We start from the raw sequence: 19,132 nt of genomic DNA on the forward strand, positions 1-19,132 counted from the left end.
CCAGCAGCCCGTGGCCCGTGCGGATTTCACATTTGCTGAGAGGATACGGTATGTGGGAAAAGATCGTGGGCGGCCGCAATGGTTCGTCGGCGGGGTTTGTTCTGGTAAAGCCTGACTCGTTTCCAGCGCCGTTCGTGAGATTGCCCGGGTTCCTGCTCATGGCCGAACGCGCTCTAGAGCGCTTGTCCTGTGCAAGCTCGCGTTCTGCATGACCTTTTCCGCTTCGTCCGCTTGCAGGGACAAGCCGTGGCTGCGGGAGACTTTGTCAGCATGATAGCGGCCGCGACCTCGAGAGTTAGCTTTTCTGGTTCTGGTTTGGGACTGGGGAAGGGGCAGGAGATATCGTTTTCGGCAACGCTATGGTGCCAGGGAGGGAAACGATTCCTACCCTGTCCTGCGACCCCCCATACCTAGTCGGACTTTCACAAACGGACGGGGACGGCAAGCCGTAAGGTTTTGGGCGGCATCTAGGGGTCTCCATACCGCGCGTGAAGGCTGCTCCGGCCGGCGAGGTTGCTCCGTGCCCATCGGCTTCATGTCCGGAGTTCGGCCGGGGTTCTCTTGTGAAACCTGGCCAGCGAGGATGGTGCTTGCTAGGCGCTAGCGAACATAGTTTGAGCTTCTTCATTCTCCATCATGGGGTCACCTCGGACGACGGCAAGGGCCAGGTTCGCGCACTTCCGCCGACTTCAGTTGGTCCAGAAGGGGTGAACTCAGGAGAAAGGCAACTCTGAAGATAGGGTTGAGTAGCTTTGCCCTACAACAGTTTTGGGCGAGTGAGACGGTGACAGCGTGTCTAGGCCTTTTTTTTTCTTTTCTTTTGATTCATCATGCGTAACTACCAGAATCGGACTCGCCAGCCAATGATGCGGGACAAAGGACGAGTTTTGAGTTGCGGGACGAAGAATAAGAAAAGTCGAAACACCCGCCAATGAGTCTTGGATTGGCGATTTGATATTGAAGATAGCCTTGCCCTAAGATTCTCGGGTACTTCGGCGTTTCTGCGACGACGGGGACCAAAGCTGATACTCGTGTGCGACTCCTTTGAAGAGCTTAGGACGAATCTCCTACCATTCTTATTGCTGAGTGCTTTTGGGATGGGGGAGAACCTTCTTTCTGGACGAAGCAGAACGGATGAAGTCAGGGGGGCCTGTAGCTTTGAAGTCATCAACTTTTGCCGACACACACATTTTTCGATCTCTTGTCACGGACGAATTTCGGAGTCGTCAGAACGTGGCAAACTTGATTTCGGACGTCGCTTTTTGCTGCTTTTCTCGACTATAGATAGTAAGGCTGTTCGCTTTGATGCCATCTTTCAGCAGACTTGAAACAGTCCCCATAAGGATACTTGAACTATGAGCTTAAGTCAATCAAGCCTTCCGTGTTTTGTATGGGAGAAAGGGCATCGTCACTAGAAATATAACATGGTAAAGTCAATCATTCGCATCATGGCAGTTTCCATCGACAACCGCGAAAGTGGCCCTTTTCCTCGGGCCCTGTGACCTTTCTCGGATTCGGTTCAGCCAAAAGCTATTACATGCCCTTCTTGCAATTGCAACTCTATCTCGACCATATCGCCCGTCTCAACCCTTGTATCATCTTGTCAACCAGGCTGCCGCCTTAGTCACTCGGCTTGATCGGACCTCCGGGGACCGGAGATTGGGTGACGATGGCTCTACCCGGAACCGGCTTGTCGGGGATGAGTGGACCACCGGGAATTGGATTGCCGGGAATGGCGAGTCCGACGATGACGTCTTCGTGGCAAGCCTTGAGAGCGGTGATGATAGCTTGATCGAGGTTCCGGATCTTAAATGGTGGGGTGCTGCCGTAGATCAGAGGCAGGCTGGTGAGGGTCGCGCGGAGACCAATCACATCCGAGTCTCTACAGCAGTCGACATCGAAGATTTGACATTTGGTGGATGGGCCAAAAGTAGTGGTTGCGCCGCCGAGGTGGTGTTAACGTTAACGCCCCTGCTAGCTAGGATGTCGGCCAGGTGCAAGAGAACCATCAATGTAAGTTCTGATGGAGGGTTTTGCTCCATCAGTAAAGGGTTTGGTCGGGGCGGAGTAGATGTCCTTAATCGAGATCTCCGATCTGTTCACGCCAAATTGGCGTGGGAAAGTCCAAGAATAGGTTACCAAGGGCACTCACATACGACTAGCAAATATAGACAGCAGCAGTGCATGCCAATTTTGACTGCCTTCGATTGGAGGTCAACCTGTTATGAGAATCCAGTTATGCGATTGACCCAGGCGATTCTGAGCCACAATGGCCTAAGTTTATGGGATCGGAAAGAGAACTTACCTCTCGCCTGTCGGGCATGATTATTGGTGTATCGATAGGAGGAAATTGTGCCACCTAAGTTCGAGGGAGGGGTTCCGCCTGGAAGAACATGGTAGAGCCGTCTCCCCGTAACGCTGAGCAGCATCAGTGTAGAAGCCCACATTATGAACGCTCGCGTGTCTCTATGTCGAACTCATAAAACAAACATGACAAGTGAGATTGGAAGCTGAAAACCAGACTGAGCGCGGTGGATTTTATACAACAGTAGCTGGTCTACGGCTAGAGCTTGTACGTAACATGATTGCAGACTTCAACGGCAGAATATGGTAGCATAGACGGCTCGTTAATCTACTCCCGGCTGATATTTAAAAGAATGGGAGTGTTGTATAAAAGAGGCAATATATACCATATTAATTGCATCGGCTGTGGCTCCATATTCAAAGGCAGCGAACGACCTTACTCGCATGATTAGATTGTGACTTACCCGGGGCTCAACAGATGATATGGAAACTGACGGGCTTGGGGCAGAGGAGCCGGTCTAGATTCACAGCCAAATGAACCTCAAATATTGAACACCCGTGAAACAGGGTTGTATTCATTCAGCTATGGCTTATCGCCGTTCGAGACATTCCAACAAATGCTGTTCTGACACTATACCTACCTCTGCTGAGTGGCCCTATTGTTGACTTCTTCACTCTGACTTGAGCACCTGACGCGCTAGCCGAATCTATGGGTCGGCCAAGATGCCACCCGCCTAGACTCAGATACATTTCCAGAGGAAGATAGGAGCTGTGTGATGACATTGTATTGGTCTCTCGGGACATTCGTTTGTTTTCAAGCGAATTGGTTCGGCATCAAGTATCCAAACCGTTCGGAACACTACCCTTCGACTCAGCCCAATGTTGAGGCTCTTGGATAATAACGCATCTTCTCCACAGCACTTCTCGAATCAACCGGCTGGATATAGTACAACTTTCATTATCGTAAACTATGAGATGGAGGCTTTCTGAGATACAAAGAACAAAGAGTCTGTGTCGAGTACTGCATCCATGATGATTTGGCTGTGGGTCCCAGGCAGCCCGCCACCCGTCCTGCAAACTCCTGTTCTGCCAGATGTATTAAAGGTCGGATGATCTAGTTAAGTTTAACCTGAGAATAAACCAGACAAGTAGTATAGAAGTAATCAGTCAGTTATTTGCACATAATTTCGACACCTCAAGGTGGCAAGGCGCCGGAGCACAGTATGGGCCAGATCATCAGAGACAGCACTTGGAAGAAAGTCGATTTATATTGCGGCGGGCATCTTGACATCGGCATCCACAGGTTTGACTGCCTTTAGCTTACACTAGAAAATCAGCCAGAATTTTAATTATTTGATAGAACCAATTGATCGAGTTTCTGATTTTCGAGTAGCCGGCTTTGACCTGACAAGATGTTCAGCATGGTTGAGATAGAATATCTGCAAGTAGGATATCTGCAAGTTAATCAAGACTTCACCATGAATTTGGTGCACTCAATGAATAGCTTCGCTGCGTAACCCCTGTAGTCGGCGTGCCCATAATTCCATGTCTGTGTCAGTCCATAATGAAAGGCTTGGAATCCAGATTTCTCAGTTGTCCATCTGCTTCTGTAGCCTCTGTTGGTTACCAAGAGGAAAGAGAGTTCTCCGTCAACTCATTCGCGCCTTTTATACCAAAAGTACCTATATTATCGGTTAGTATTGGGATGTTTCTTGGTTTAATCGATCTTGTGGAAATTTCAACAATGTTTGAAAAGGCCACCACATCCATTTGCGCTCTGGATCTGCTTGTATTTACAATATTATGCTTCCTACATTCAGTTATTCGGAACCCTTTATTCGTATCTATATACAGCCGATGTTGGCTTATTACAGACCAGATGCACCGCATGATTGAACTATCCATATCATCATTTGCTTCCTTTAGAGCGAACTATCCTAGACCGCTTGTAAGGAGACAGATTCATGTTATCCGCCAAGTATTGCACCAGGCCCAAAAGTATCACTGGGAAGAACGGCAGTTTATTAGACAGACCTCAAGTGACCAAAGCCAGGAGGTGCATCACCTCCTAAGATGGCATCGATGGCGTTAAGGTCACCGGGATCAAAGAACTCAAAAACATCAAACCCTGCAGGTCCCTCAAAGAGAGAAGCGTCGAACCCCGAGATTGATTCGCTATGAAGTGGGAGGTTCTCGACCCCCGCGGCGTTGGCCATCTCAGGACCCCCTGCAGCGGTTGTATCCCCTTGGCGAGTAGCAGTCGGCGTGCCAGCAGAGTCGTTCACATTCTGCTCGTTCAGCGCGTTGGAGCAGACTTGATCGATTTCTTGGATGACCTGCTCGGCCAGGTCTACCATGACGAGCGCGGAGCGGAACATACCACCGAGCTCCTTGAGTACCTTGCAAGTTGATTGGAATTGACGGCGAGACCTCGCGGTCAACATCGGGACTTTGCTGGACCGAAGCTCTCGGTAGGCAACTCGCAGAGAGAGCGATACGGCGTATGGCACGAACGTCATGTGCGATAAAGAGTTGGCAAACTGCTCCACAATCGCCGTTATTTTGATGGCAGAAAGAGACTGTCGAGTGTATGCTAAGGATAGGTGCTCAGATCGTGTTGATCCAACCGGGATACGACAGGACAAAATCGCAATGCCGTGGTAGAGCAGCTCAATCGAGGCTGCGATACGATTAGCGTCTTGTCAGGTGTTTGTAGGTGGGGGAGGGCTGCTGAAGCCTTACCCAGAAGACGGGATTCGACACCGAGGGCCTGTGTCATTTCGACGAGGCTCTCGAAGCTTGGGAGGTCTTCCATAACAACGCAGCCAGTATTATTCGCTGCTGGCCGATACAGGTCGATGATGCGGCCCAGCAGAACTATAATCTTGAGGAACAGCCGGAAGCAGCTGTCTTGCTCCGCGATGCAAGCCTCCATGTCCCGTCCCAGGTCTCTTTCATGCATCATCACCGGCCGGCCATGAAATGCAGCGTTGAGCTGGTCCATTGCCCAGACGCAACAGAACAACCGTGTTAAATAGGCAGGATCCTCAGACCTCGCTGGCGGATTTTGAAGGTGAAGGCCGACTGTTTGAGCGTTGCTCACAGCTTGTGCTGCCAGTTCGGCGGAAAGGTGGCGGTCTTGGGAGAAGTGAGTATACAATGAGAGAATGACGAGAATAGACACTGCCTGAACGCGATCCTTGACTAATCCGAGACCGAGTGCCTTCCGGATAGCTGACGAAAGACGGAGAGCAAACTCGGAATAGGCTAGTACCACTGACGAGTCTTCACCGAGTGTCAAATATGGCTTTGCACTCGGGTTGCACCCTGCCGCCAGACAAACGGCCTGCTTGCAGAGTACTTGTGATATCGTGGATGTTGGCTCTTCGAGGATGTCCACGTTCATTATGGGTAGTATCCTGTGGACATCTCGGAGGTAGATCTTTTTTAGCTGGTCATAATGTTCTTTCTTGGGCAGCACGGCTAGGAACTGATGCTCAGCATGGTCCATGGAGACCGCGGATGCAAGTTCTGTAGTTAGGTTGTTTTTGCTGTTCCTGCGAGAATACCATACGCCCACAGAGTTAGACTGTGCGTACCCACGGCGCGTTCCGGGACTATCTGCGAGGAAGGCCCCTTCTGGATTTAGGTCACCAACGAATCTATCCTCGTTATTCTGTATTGATTCCTCATCAATCTTGAGCTCTGGGCTAGAGTTTCGAGGCGTCGAGTGCTCAGCTAGTGCCGATAGGCTGACGCTACGTGAAGACGGACTGGCAACGTGAGGCCGAGGGCTCATTGTCGGGGGCACCGAGCCGGTAACATGAATGGACTCTGATACCTCACTGGCGTCTCCATCTTCCGGGCGGGTTGACAAAGCCCCCACGACCGCTGGGCTGTACTGAAGGCAAGGGTCTATGGGGGTTGCTGCATTTGGGGAATCGCTTGCGGCTGTAGAAGAACCAAGAGTGGCGAAACGGCCCCTCTTCCGCCAGTGAACCGTATGCGGAGGCGGAGACTCCCCCTCCCCTAACGGATGTTCACATCGTTTCTGTAAAGTCCGTCAACCTCAATACTCTGAACAGGTCTGGGCCGTCTTCACCGGTAGGTGATTTTTTATTGGCTATTAAGGGGGTATTCGAGCAGTATCCTGTAGAGCCGGTCTACCAGCTGGTATGGAACGCGGATAATGAAGCGGCACTGCACATCAACCGTTTGGCGGGATGAAGTGGAGAGTTGAACCGACCTTTCGCCTACGGCAAGCATCACATGCATGCAATGCGATCTTGCGCTTTGTCACGGGTACGTTTGTGGTGTTGATGAACTTGAGGTTCAGCATGGCGGCGTGAAGATGAAGGCCGTCAACATCGTCTTCGCGTAATGGCCTCGATTCGTGATGCAGTTGTGGGGGATGCGGGATGTGGGGCAACTCGGCGACTGCGGGCCGGAGTATCCTAGACCGGGAATGCCGACATTTAGCTCGCTAGAGCTAGGAGAAAGACCAAATGACGTATCCTTCACCATCTTGCCTAACAATAAGATGGCCATTCGAAAGACCAACCTCATTCTGGGCAGTGAACTTAAAGTGATCATCATATGCTCAGTCTTTCCGCCAGCAAAGTATCAATGTGAACCAGCGGTTGTAATGGATGGCTAGAGGTGGATCCGACACCAACACCCATCACGTGAATCCCAAGTACGAGAACCTTAAAGAGTTACGACGTGACGGTTTACCAAGGCTCTGACTTCCAAGTGGCAAAGTTATTCCGTTTTGAACCGGGAAAACAACCGATAACTCAAAAAGAGAACTTGATGTCCTCGAACAGTAAAGCCCGCATTCTTGATCCCGGAAGTGTAATTGCCGGTGTCTGCCGGCAAGCCCAGGGGGTCCCGACGACCCTGTCAAGTATATCCAGGCCAGCAAATAATGGTCGTATGCGGTCATAGTAGCTTATTCTGCTGTAAAACCAAGCACGAGTCAATATTGATTGTCCCAGTAGATACCAGCTTCACACGGCTTACACAATCCCTATTAGTTCCAGGTTTTTTGACAAGGTTTTAGAGATAAAGAGAGGCCGCATACCACTGATTTGTGGCTCAATGCTATAACGGACAACGGTGATGGTGCCGAGTTCGATGCAGCTTACGTAAATCACTAAACGTCACCCTCACGTAGAGTGCGGGGTTGAGTGCATTGTAATCAGGCTGCTCCAAATCATGTTGAAGGCGGAAGAGTCAAACAATCGTTTTGGCCCTCTGCAAGTGTCATTTTTGAAGTACTCCAGTCTTTCTCACCGTCCATCAAGGAGAACCTAACGATGTCCAAGCCTGGACAGTTTCGAGCTGAGTAAGTGTAGGATAGTAGCATAACTTCGATTTGATCCTGAGAACAACTGACGGCTCCTCTTGTTCTCGGCGTGTATATATGTATGAGCTGATGAAAATATAGTCTCCCCGAGCTTGCTCGCCATCTGCTCCTTAATGGCCCTCACAGAATCCAGAAAACTTCCCGACGCGTTCGAGTCATCCTAAATCAAGCGTACATTGTTGACACAACCAACGCGATCCATGTGTGGGAGCACGTTGCCTACCCGCAGTATTACGTGCGTATGTCGGAGCTCCAAAACTGCAGTTGGAAAGACAAGGAAACCGTTTATTCTGCTGGAGATTCACCAGTCGCTGCGGCCCATGTGGTCGAAGTCACTGTTCCAGGGCAAAACGGTGCCAAGGATTTAGTGACCGATCGGGTCTTACGATTCTCTGATGATGAGGAGCTCAATGGTGCATTCAAAGGCCTGGTAAGACTGGAATTTGGGAGTATGGGTAAGAGACAGTGTGATGAGCTACTGGTGATCAACAAGATATTGATAACTTCCAGATCAATGGTTAGAAGAAGAAACGCCCATCTACGTTCATCCAAAAGATCCGTTCAAGCGCATCGACATTCTTCCGTCTTCGCGACCCGTCGAAGTCAAAGTCGCCGGAAGGAGCGTTGCTAAGACCAACTTTGCCGTCCATTTGCTAGAAACAGGCCTGCCTACGAGGTACTATCTTCCATTGGCCTCAGTTGACCAATCGGTACTTCGGAAGAGCGAACTAGTCACGAAATGCCCCTACAAAGGCGATGCAGAATACTACCACATTGTAGTCAATGGCGAGGAGCACAAGGATCTTGTCTGGTACTACAGGAATCCGACGCATGAGAGTGCAGGCATAGCCGGTTTATTGTGTTTCTACAACGAGAAGGTTGACATCTTTTTGGACGGTCAGCTTCTGGAAAGGCCCGTGACTTTCTTTTCCTGAATTCAAGTATAACGAAGGAAAACAGATCAAAATCTTGTGATTGTCTGGAAACTATACCGAACGAAACGCGGTCAAAGGTTCTCTTGGAAGAGGGATACTTGTAAATCATTGAGAAGGACAGAAACTGCTAGGGGGCTTTTCGTGTTGTTGTATTTCTTGATTGTCAAGTTAGGGATACATGTTATACATTTCTGCGCTCTCTACAATCTGGACTTTTGAAAGTGGGCCACCGGGGCAACTATGGTTGGTGCTACCCATTACGTAGTTTAAAATATACTTATCAAGGGCTTCTCTTCAATCAACAAGAATGCAAAAAGCATCTGTAGCAAGCACACAAGAGGTAACCTGTTTACCACATTTCTCGTCCAGCTTTTGCATCGCTTGAGGGGTGAACCGAATCAGAGTCAACCCCAAAAGATTATGTGATCATGAGTGCGGTGGCTTGCTGAGATAATACATTTGTCCTAACGAAGGTGTTCGCTTCGATTGGGAGAATATCGATTGGGTGGATATAGTCGAATTACATACGCCCCTGAACAATCTTAAAGCCTGTTTTCCGATTGATCTGCCGACTAGACTGCCGAAGGTTGTGAAAGGAGATGCTGCTGCCATCACTCTAAAGCTTATTACGACTGGTACTTTTGTCAATAAACTAGATTTTCTTACTGCTAGCTTCCTTAATTGCTCGTGTGAGTCGCCACTCGTAGGCCCATTGTTCTTCAATGCCACCTTGAGCTGATTAGCGTTTCGTCAAAAAATTGGATTTGGGTCTTTATTATCAAAATTTCGCTTGTGAATTTAAAAATACTCCGGCGTTGAATCGTGTGAGACGCCATTCGTACCGAAGCCCTGAGGCGTATACTCGGCCATGAAAACTGGAGGCGCCATTCTGTAGAGGTCTGGAGGAAACACCTGCATGGCCTGCGTGCAGTCTATGACGTCTTGCGTTGATCTCTCCTCGGCAGCATGCTCTAGGAGCAGCCGTTCTTCGTGCTCCTTTAATTGAGATAGAGAGGCCTGCTGCAGCACGAGTGATGTAGCAACTGGCGTCAAAGATTGACCAATGGACTGGGTCACTGGTATGTCGGCAATGAGTTCGGGAAAGCGCGCGAAAAGGTCATGCCCCACGGTCCAGATGTTAAGGTCCCTAATCTTCTGCTCGAACATGGGCGATAATTGGTACTGCCCCGTGACCACGCACTTCTTGTACGCGTCGCGGAACTCGAAGGGCCACAGGACGTGTATGTTTGAAGCAAAGAGCTGCCAGAACTGGTTGTTACAATAAGCATGTTGTCCAAACACGAAACGCTCTCGGAGACCTGGCCTAGTAAAAGTTAGCGTGACCACCACAAGTGAGATGATAGTAACGAGCGTTCGCTGCTTACCAAACGAAGAAGTCGATGGCGTAAGAGTGAGGCAGTGTTTGCGATGGCCTGTATCGTGTCAGCGGAAAGGTTTCTCTTCGTTGCGCGTGATGCGCCAACGCAATCTCCCAGTATACCTTTTTAGATACCACGGCGGCAGCTTGGCGTACCGCTCCGGCGTGGGATCGGAATGACATTTTAACTGCATATACATCATCCAAAGAATTGCTAGTCGGTCTGACAGGGAACAGTTGAGAAAGAGCACCTCATCAACCGCGCGCAGCTTCTCCCACAGCTTAGACAAAGGCCTTGACTTGGCAACAGCATCCCACCCCTCAATCAACGCGCGGACAGGCACATCCTCATCATCAGCATCTTCGGCCACTTGCGCGGCCTCCGAGACATGGCACCTTTTGGTCAAGGCCTGGTTGATAGCCCGCCAAAGATTGAACTTATGTGGAGCCGGCCCAAGCCGCGTCGGGGCCACGGCACAGTCGCATGGTGCTGTGGGCGGTGGTACGATAACACTAGCGTCGTCGTCGTCTTCGTCTTTGTCGTCCTCCTCAAGCTCTTCGATAAAGTCTTGATTGTCTGACGTGGAGGTGGAGGCGTGACAACTGGACGCCGAGAACTCATTCGTTGCTGTGCCGACAACCCCGAGTTCGTTGCCAAAACCGCTGCCACAGAGCGCGTGGGGGTTCGTGCCAGAGGGAGTTCCGGGCAGGAGGCTGATTGGTGCCGAGTACGAGTGCGACGACGGCCTTGTCGTTATGGCATCCGGAGGGTTGGGCAGGGGTCCTGACTGTCCGGCCGGAGAGAGTGGCGTCGCTGCTGGGGCCTGGCGACTCGGCAGCACATGCCTGCGGATCATTTGCTCAATGGACTTGACTGTGTCGACCAGGCTGTCTCGCTCGTGGGTGATAGTGGCGAGCTGCTCCATGCAGGCGGATAACCTCGTCGAATCATCCTTCCTGAGTTCCTTGATTTGAGACTCGAGCTCGGCGATGCGGTTGCGTGTCCGTTCACGGGCCTGCCTTTGGGCTCGGCGGTCAAGATCGCGTTTTCGGATCTTGCGAGCGAGCTCCTTTTCGGAGGGAACCTTTGCTGGCCGACCACCTGATGGTGGAGTGGGGGTATCATTTGGCCCATCGTCGGATGCCATAACTGCCAAGAGGCCCGGAGAAGAATATGATAGAAAAATGAGGGCGGAGGGCGCAGAGGGAAACGAATGCAATTATTTTTGCTGGTTTCCCCCCTCTTTTTTTCCCTGCTTAGGTGCGCGCAAGTAAAGATGGGAAGCCGGATAGTTACGCCGGCGGGAAGATATGAACCGATAGACCACGCACAGACTGTGTCGAAGAAAGTAGGCAATATGTGTATCAGCGGACCGAACGGACATCATTAGCAATCAAGAAACTAGGTAGGGTGGGAGGACACAGGGAGTTAGAAAGGCAAATGCAAAGCTTCTTTGGTGAGACTGAAATGCCCAATAGGGGGGGATTAACCGATTCAGGTGCTCTAAACGCCAACCCCGAGCTACAAAACGGACAGATGGGAGGAGGGGAGAAGATGAGTTGAGAAAAGGGGCTAGAGAGTGTGGGGTACATTGCCACAGCCCTGTTTTCTTGGGCCTGGCACTTTCTTGGGGGGTGCTTTTCCTTGCGTTGCCTTGCTTGCCCGACTTCTGAGCTGGGATTCCTACGTAGCATTGGTTGTAAACCTTCGTCTTGATAGATTTCGGACATGAGAGCTCCGCATTCAAACTCTCCCCCTTATCTGACGAACCAAACCTTTTGCTGCGACACTAGGGCCAGCAGAGAGGCATTTGCTTGAAGCTTCGTGGACTGCCTTCGTTGCTGCATGTCGACTCTTGCAACTCCAATACTAATGGGTTAATCGGTATAATTCCTCACTCTGTTGTTTCTGCCCCGGAAGGGCCTAGCGGAGAGACGAAGCCCTTCCCTCATCTAGCTCGGTAACAAAGCGTCACACTAAGAGCTGTATCCCTGTTGTCAGGGTTAACAGACGCGAGTTGAGCTTAACAACAAGCTCAAGCATCAAAAATGGATTAACGAGACAATCCAACTTATCGCTCTTGGCGTCATCCCCCATATTGTGGCCCCCTACCTCGGGTTAACAGGTGATCTGCTTCCTTCCTCCCTCGGGTTGAAAATCAGTTCCAACACTGGCAACGATAGAGTAAATCCATCTTTCTGCCCTTCAACGAAAGCTCGCACTGTTTGCTTCGGAGCAAATTTCACATCGTGTCGGTGAATGATTTGGCTGGCACAGTACCGGGTCTCCATCAAGCCAAGCTGCTTTCCGGCGCAGGAGTATTTGCCTATGACACGCCATCTTGTCAGCTCTTGTAGCGTACAGGTCCGTAAAGCATTGAAGGTATGAGTTCCCAGTGCTTGCTTGCTTACCTGTGCCGAAAGGGACAAAAACCGTAGGGTCCATAACCATCTCTGGCCGAGTGGTCCATCGCTCGGGGATGAACTCATTTGCCTGTGAAAACAAGCGCTCATCTGGATTTGCCACAAAGCAGCCGTTAGAACACGAACCATAACCGAACCCCAGTTAGTACAAAACTTGCCTCGAAACATTGTATATGTTGGCACTTGAATAATGGTGCTGCCCGGGATGAAAGTCCCATCAATTTCCATGCCTTCGGGCGGTGTCATTCGCTGAACGCCCGACGGCACCGGGGGGTGCAGTCTCAAAGCTTCATCGATGCAAGCCTGAAGGTAAGGGAGCTTTGACAGGGCTGAGTGTTCAGGTTCCGCATTCTGTGAGAAAAAGTCGTCGATTTCCTCCCTTAGGCGACTGTAGACGTCCGGTTTCTGAACCTGTTGTGATGTTGACTATTGCGGATAAATATCGGAGTTATTAGGTTAACCCTGATGACTCATCGCCGGCAAATCCTCAGATATCTAGCCATAGATTCTCTAAGGATTTGTAGGTAATAAGTTAGTTATTTAACTAACTAACCTACAATAATTATCCTTCTTTTCTTTATATATAATAGAGAACTATAGTTACCTCTATTATTTATTAATTACTACTAATATATATAGTTAACTATATTAACTTATCCCTTAGTGTTACTAACACTAATTAGTAGTTAATTTTACTGTTAACTATATAGGTTAACTTTACTATCTAAACTATAGATTAGCAAGGACTACAAGAAGAGGTAATTATTATTAGTTAATTATTTATATACCTAGAGTAGATAAGTACTAAAAAACGCCTCTATAAATACCTTTACTATAATAGTTTATACTAATTACCTATTACAACAGGTTAATTAATAGATCTATAACTAGTCCTTTTAACTAGTAGAAACCCTATTAATTTATGTCTATTATATAAGCTTTATTGCCTTTAGAGAAGTACTTTTAACTATAAAAAACCTTTTACTTTATGTACCTATAGCTAACTAGTAATTATTTACTATATCCTATTTATTATAAGCTCTTTAGCTTACTAACTTCTTTTTCCTATATATACCCTCCTTTTACTAACTAATAGCGTTAACAAGTTACTAATATAATAGCCTATTATTTCCCCTCCTTTTACTAATTAACAGCGTTAATAAGTAGCTAATATAATAGCCTATTATTTCTCCCTAAGTTATTTATCTATAAGAGTATATTTTTCTTTAACTATTTATACTAATAGTAGTAATCCCTCTAATAAACGTATATGCCTTCTAGTCTACTAGAAGAAACGCCTATATTTAAGAGGTTATTAGGCTAACAGAGGGTAATAGTAAATAATACTACACCTATAAGCAGAAGACCTAAGCTAAGATAAGTAAGTATAATAAGCTTATAAGCAAGTAAGGCTTATAAGCTACTGCCCTATTACCTATAAGGCAATAAGAAGAGATTTATAGTAAGTATAATATACTACCTAACGTAAAGTAGTAAGTAGTAGTAATTAATAATATATTTACTATACTTACTAACTTTATATAGTATATCCTTTTATAGTAATAAGGAAAAGACTATATTAAGAAGTTACTAACTAACCTTATAAGTAAGTAATAAGCTTTTACGCTTAACACTATTACTATGTTTTATATTAGTAGTTATAAGTATTATAACTATATTAGTAGTAAATTACTTTACTACGCCTATAAAGATTTTAGTAAATAGTCTATAAATAACTTTAAGGTAATTAACTAAAAGGTCCTAATAAGCCTATATAACTTCTTTATTAATTATAGTATATAGGTTAACTATAGTAAACACCTGTTAATTACCTAACGTATATTTAATACCCTTTAACAGAAAGAAGGCGCCTACTAGACTAATAAGATAATTACTATTATTAAAAGATTATTATATAATTTTAAACTATACCTTAAAGACCTTAACTTTATTAAGAATATTTAAGGTTATAATATAATCCTATATAGTAAAAAACTAGCTAAAGTACACCTATTACTAGTAATTACTTATTAGACCTCCTATAATAACTTAACCTTTACCTTACTACTACTTTTATTAACACTAAAACCTTATATAATAGCTAAAATCTATAGCCTATATATAATAACTACTGCACTACTATAGGAGCTCTTATTAACTATAGCAATATTAATAGTAATATTAAGGCTAACGCTAAAGTAAATAAGTAACCTTATAAAGATATACTTTAATAACTAGGCTATAAAGTATACTAGTAGCTAGTATAAGACTATTAACTTAAAATTACTATTATTTTATAACTTTTATGTCTAGGTAAGTATAATATAAGACTACTATAAAGCAGTAATTTAAGTAATACTCTAAAGGGAACTACAAGAGTATTATACTTCTACCCTTTACTAGTAGGTAGGTAATTTTAATACTTTAATAGTAAAGCTTAAAGAATAATTTAAAGGTAATAAGGTACACTTAGCCTATATTACTAAGCTTTACTATATATTATTTAACTTAATTACCTATAAAAACTATAGCAAGAATAAGCTTAAGATCCTTAAGTTACTTATTAAAAAGGTTACTAAGCTAGTTAAGGTAATAACCTATAATAGCCTACCTAAGGATAAGGATTATTATAAGTGCCTTATTACCTATTACTATAGTATACCTAAGTACACTATAGCTCTCCTTAACCTACTAGCTATATTCTATAGCCTCTATATATAACTATATAATAGAGTAGTAAATACCTTACTTTACTATAAACTACCTATATAATACTCTATAAATAAATCTACTATAGAGGATAAATAATTTTAGGTTAACTATAAGTATAATAGTAGCTATAATAATTATACTAATCTATAGTAAATATAAGGTTCTTTATAAAGTAACTACTATAGTAAAAACTAGTGTAATAATAAATTAACTAAGAAGTACTTTATCTATAGTAAGCCTAGTTACTAGTTAACTAAGTATACTAAAGAAAAGTAATAATCTTTATTTAACTAGTATAAAAGCACCTACTTTATATAAGCTTTACTAGCTACCTTTAACTACTTTTTTCTTAACTATAAAGGTTATAATATAAGTTATCTCTAAGAAGTAAGTAATAGTAATAAATAACCTATTAGTAATAATAATAACTATATAAATATAGTGTTCTTTATATCTACTATCTTTTTTATATAACTATTAATTAATAGCCTAACTATGTTCTCTAAGTTATATAACTAGGTAACTACTTATACGCTTACCTATAAGAACCTACTAGAGAAGCTATTACCTAGTAAGACTATAAAAAATAATAAGATATTTATACTTAATAAGCGCTATTTAGTAGTAACTTTTTATAGTATTATACTTAACACTAGCGTAGCTAAGAAATTAACTACTAGCTATAAGTAATACCTTACTCTCTAGTGCTACTTAAGTAAAAAGATACCTATAGATACTACCTAAGTAAGTAAAGTAAGTATTTACTTTAGTAGTAGTAATTACTTTAAATCCCTAGGGGTAATTAATATATTTACGCTACTTAGTAACCTTGTTTTTTATATAATAACTACTAATACTCTATTTCTCTTTTATTTAAAGGATATAGACTATTATAGTATAAAATTTAATAACCTTACTAACTAGTTAATCTAAGGTAATAACGTTATACCTATTGTCTACTAATTTAGCTACCTATAGATACTTCTATAACTACTAAAGAAGAGTATTACTAAGTAACACCTAATAAACAGTAAATTACACTAAATCTACTAGTAATTTAGCTATCTATCTATTTAGTAACTTTATAAGTTACTTAAATATACTAGAGAAAACACCTCCCTTTTATTAATTAAAGCTATTAATAAGTACTACTACTACTACTAATTATACTCTAAAGCCCTTAGTTACTTTAAGTTTACACTATATAATAATAACAAGTTTAACTATAAGATCCTTATTAATATAATATATCTTAACAGTAATAAACTAGTACTTTATATAGTTAATATAGTAATAGCGTTTAACGTAGTAAGATTCTTATAATCTATTACTATAGAGTATATATAGGAAGTACTATAGATATACTAGATTAACGTATATCTTAGCTTACTTAATTAGATAATAACTAACACTAGCCTAAATTTTTACTTTAGTAAGTTTAAATACACTACCTATAGGTTATCTATTAAAGTAAAAGAAGTACCTATTAAAGCCTATTATAGTATTAGTAAAGTTAAGCACTATTATATACCTTTTTACTACACCTATAAGATTATTTATAAAGAAACTAGCACTAAACCTAAAGTTACCTTTTAACTTACTATTAAAATAATTAATAATACTACTAGCCTAGATAGCCTTATCCTAACTCTCTTTGTTTTTAGTGTATACCCTTAAATAACTAATAAGTTACTACTTACTATAACTACTGCGCAGCGCACTAAAGCTATTAAGAAAGTAATAAATATAGTACACTAGATCTATATAAAATAATAGCTATATAAAGCACTAACTATATATAATAGCCTAGATTTAACTAATACTATTACTTTACCCCTTTAATCCTTTGTTTATATATAGTATAAGAAATATAGCTAGTAAGGCCTATTTTACCTTATTACTAATAATAGTACTACTTATACTATTAATTTACTCTATAGCCTATATAACTTTAAGATTACTATAGTAAAACCCTACTATATAGAGGAAAGTTAACTAGACCTCCCTACGCTAGATAGGCCTACTAGCTACTTTATATAAGCAGAAGATAACCTTATGCACTCTATATAAGCGTAAAAAGACCCTATAGAGATACCTAACGCTAAAAGAAAAGTATATAATACTATTATTATTAATAATAAACTACTATAATAACGTTATAGTTACCTATAAAAAAACCTAATACCTATATTCTTTATAGAAATATACTTTACTATAACTATAGTGTTCTTAACTATAAAAAAAGAGGTAGACTATACACTTACTATTAAGCTATATAAGAAAAAGATTATTACTACGCCTAGTAAACCCTTTAAAGAATCTAATAAGGCAAAGGTAAAAGCCTTTACTAACTATAGTGTATTTTATATTATTACCTATAATAAGAAATCCTATAGTAACACCTATATATTTAAATTATATATAGTCTATAAAGTAAAAGGTAAAAATAAGTAGCCTTATAAGAAATTATAGCTTATTATCTAAGGCTATATAGATAATAGTAAAGAAATAATTCTTATATAGTTACTTACTATCTAGTAAATAGCCTAGTAATTAATCTTTACCTTTGCCCCTTTACTACTTTAACATAGATTTCTCCTCTAGTTATATAATATTACCTAAGCGTATACCTAATTAGTAACACTATTAAATTACATTATTTTTGCTTACTTACCTATGTAAATTTACTATCTTTACCTAGTAAATATAATAATAATAGTAACTAAGCTATTATATAGTATTATAAAGGCAAAAACCTACTAGTAGGCAACTTATAACTACTATTATAAAGAGAATCTTTAGATAAATTTATTAACCTTTAACCTTTGCCTATTAATATTATTACCTAATAATAGTAACTTTAGATTAATTAGTATATAAATAGATAATATAATTAGCCTTATAAATAGTAAATTCTCTACTTATAAAAAGAAGAAGCTTAAGAAGGCTATGTTTATAGTAAAACCTAAGTAGTTACTTATAGCTAATAACTTTATTACCTTTAATAGTAGTATATTATCTATTACTACTAATAGTAAGCTTACCCTTTATTAGAAAGGCTAAGGCAAAAAGCTTTAACTTATTAACAAGAAATTACCTACTGCTTAGTAAGATTATGTCTAGTAATACGCCTATAGCGTATATATTACTTTTATCTACTAACCTAAAGCCTACTTTAACTACTTAGTTACTGCTTAACACTAATTACCTATAGCAGAGGAGATTAAAGCTTTAAACTACTAAATTAAATAGTAAATTAGTAACCTTAACTATAGCCTATAATTCTTACTAATTAACCTTATAACTACTAAGCTTTTTATATTTATTAATAGCTTATTTATAAATAACTATAACTTTACTTTTTAACTTAGCTTTATTATAGTTCTTACTAATAAATAAATTATTAAGTAACCTACTACTAATAGTAAAAGATTTAAATTAACTAGTAATATTGTCTACTTTAGCTTAATAAAGTATAAAAGAGTTATATATAGTATACTTACCTCTAAGGTTTATAGGATAATTGCTAGTACTAATGTTGCCTATATAATTAGTACTACTTTTATAATAATTACTAACTACCTTAAGCTACTATAAATACTTATAATACTCTATACTAACTTATACTTACTTTATAAGTGCCTTATAAAACTTAGTACTATAAAGAGAAGTAACTTATAATAGATATTATAGCCTTTTACTAGTTATATAAATACTATAAGATTTTTAAGATATAGTAAATTTATAGTAGTAATAACCTAGTAGATAGATTTATAAAGTTATTACTAAATAATATATTAAAAAACTAGTTAGTAATAGGCAGTTAAAGATATAGATAAATAGATAGGTTTCTTATATATAATAGGCTATATAAGTAAAGAGTATTAAATACTTTTTAGCTTCTTGTTTTTATTATATTTTTTAGCTATTCTTTTAGATATAAATAATAGGGGATTTCTAGCACTATAGAAAGTTACTAGTGTTATAATATTAACTATTATAGATAAATAT

The 19,132-nt window shown here is 41.8% G+C and overlaps 5 protein-coding genes across 5 annotated transcripts; 1 reads left to right on the forward strand and 4 right to left on the reverse strand.

The window, feature by feature from the left end:
* Positions 1-838: 838 nt before the first annotated feature.
* LY79DRAFT_580880 (uncharacterized protein) lies at positions 839-2,323 on the reverse strand (the record flags this gene model as incomplete). Its single annotated transcript, XM_060560148.1, has 4 exons — positions 839-1,116; positions 1,680-1,882; positions 2,157-2,158; positions 2,306-2,323. The coding sequence occupies 4 exons, from the start codon at positions 2,321-2,323 to the stop codon at positions 839-841; spliced, it is 501 nt and encodes a 166-aa protein (XP_060412667.1).
* Positions 2,324-4,130: 1,807 nt separating this feature from the next.
* LY79DRAFT_558011 (fungal-specific transcription factor domain-containing protein) lies at positions 4,131-6,664 on the reverse strand. Its single transcript, XM_060558148.1, has 3 exons — positions 6,551-6,664; positions 5,047-6,355; positions 4,131-4,984 (listed from the first exon to the last, which is right to left on the reverse strand). The coding sequence occupies exons 1-3, from the start codon at positions 6,641-6,643 to the stop codon at positions 4,329-4,331; spliced, it is 2,058 nt and encodes a 685-aa protein (XP_060412668.1). The 5' UTR covers positions 6,644-6,664; the 3' UTR covers positions 4,131-4,328.
* An 850-nt stretch (positions 6,665-7,514) lies between these two features.
* Positions 7,515-8,937, forward strand: LY79DRAFT_558014 (uncharacterized protein). The gene is made up of 3 exons (XM_060558149.1): positions 7,515-7,651; positions 7,754-8,127; positions 8,183-8,937. Exons 1-3 carry the CDS (start codon positions 7,623-7,625, stop codon positions 8,605-8,607), a joined length of 828 nt encoding a protein of 275 aa, XP_060412669.1. The 5' UTR covers positions 7,515-7,622; the 3' UTR covers positions 8,608-8,937.
* Positions 8,937-11,133, reverse strand: LY79DRAFT_634736 (uncharacterized protein; the record flags this gene model as incomplete). Its single annotated transcript, XM_060562239.1, has 3 exons — positions 8,937-9,931; positions 9,993-10,040; positions 10,142-11,133. The coding sequence occupies 3 exons, from the start codon at positions 11,131-11,133 to the stop codon at positions 9,406-9,408; spliced, it is 1,566 nt and encodes a 521-aa protein (XP_060412670.1). The 3' UTR covers positions 8,937-9,405.
* Positions 11,134-12,094: 961 nt separating this feature from the next.
* On the reverse strand, positions 12,095-12,826 carry LY79DRAFT_518411 (cytochrome P450; the record flags this gene model as incomplete). The annotated part of the gene is made up of 3 exons (XM_060555031.1): positions 12,095-12,312; positions 12,398-12,499; positions 12,559-12,826. Coding segments are annotated over 3 exons (588 nt in total), but the record flags the coding sequence as incomplete, so codon positions are not given.
* Between the last annotated feature and the right edge of the window lie 6,306 nt (positions 12,827-19,132).

This window comes from Colletotrichum navitas (genome assembly GCF_030913465.1).
Source record: "Colletotrichum navitas strain CBS 125086 chromosome Unknown LY79scaffold_42, whole genome shotgun sequence".
Classification (NCBI taxonomy): domain Eukaryota; kingdom Fungi; phylum Ascomycota; class Sordariomycetes; order Glomerellales; family Glomerellaceae; genus Colletotrichum; species Colletotrichum navitas.

Bases quoted from the DNA above. Each gene is read 5' to 3' on its own strand.
- LY79DRAFT_558011 (XM_060558148.1), bottom strand. From the start codon at position 6,643: ATGCTGAACCTCAAGTTCATCAACACCACAAACGTACCCGTGACAAAG. The intron at 6,356-6,550 runs GTCGGTTCAACT...CGGACTTTACAG, and splicing joins ATGCTTGCCGTAGGCGAAAG to AAACGATGTGAACATCCGTT. The intron at 4,985-5,046 runs GTAAGGCTTCAG...ATCGTATCGCAG, and splicing joins TGTCGAATCCCGTCTTCTGG to CCTCGATTGAGCTGCTCTAC.
- LY79DRAFT_558014 (XM_060558149.1), top strand. From the start codon at position 7,623: ATGTCCAAGCCTGGACAGTTTCGAGCTGA. The intron at 7,652-7,753 runs GTAAGTGTAGGA...ATGAAAATATAG, and splicing joins CCTGGACAGTTTCGAGCTGA to TCTCCCCGAGCTTGCTCGCC. The intron at 8,128-8,182 runs GTAAGAGACAGT...GATAACTTCCAG, and splicing joins ACTGGAATTTGGGAGTATGG to ATCAATGGTTAGAAGAAGAA.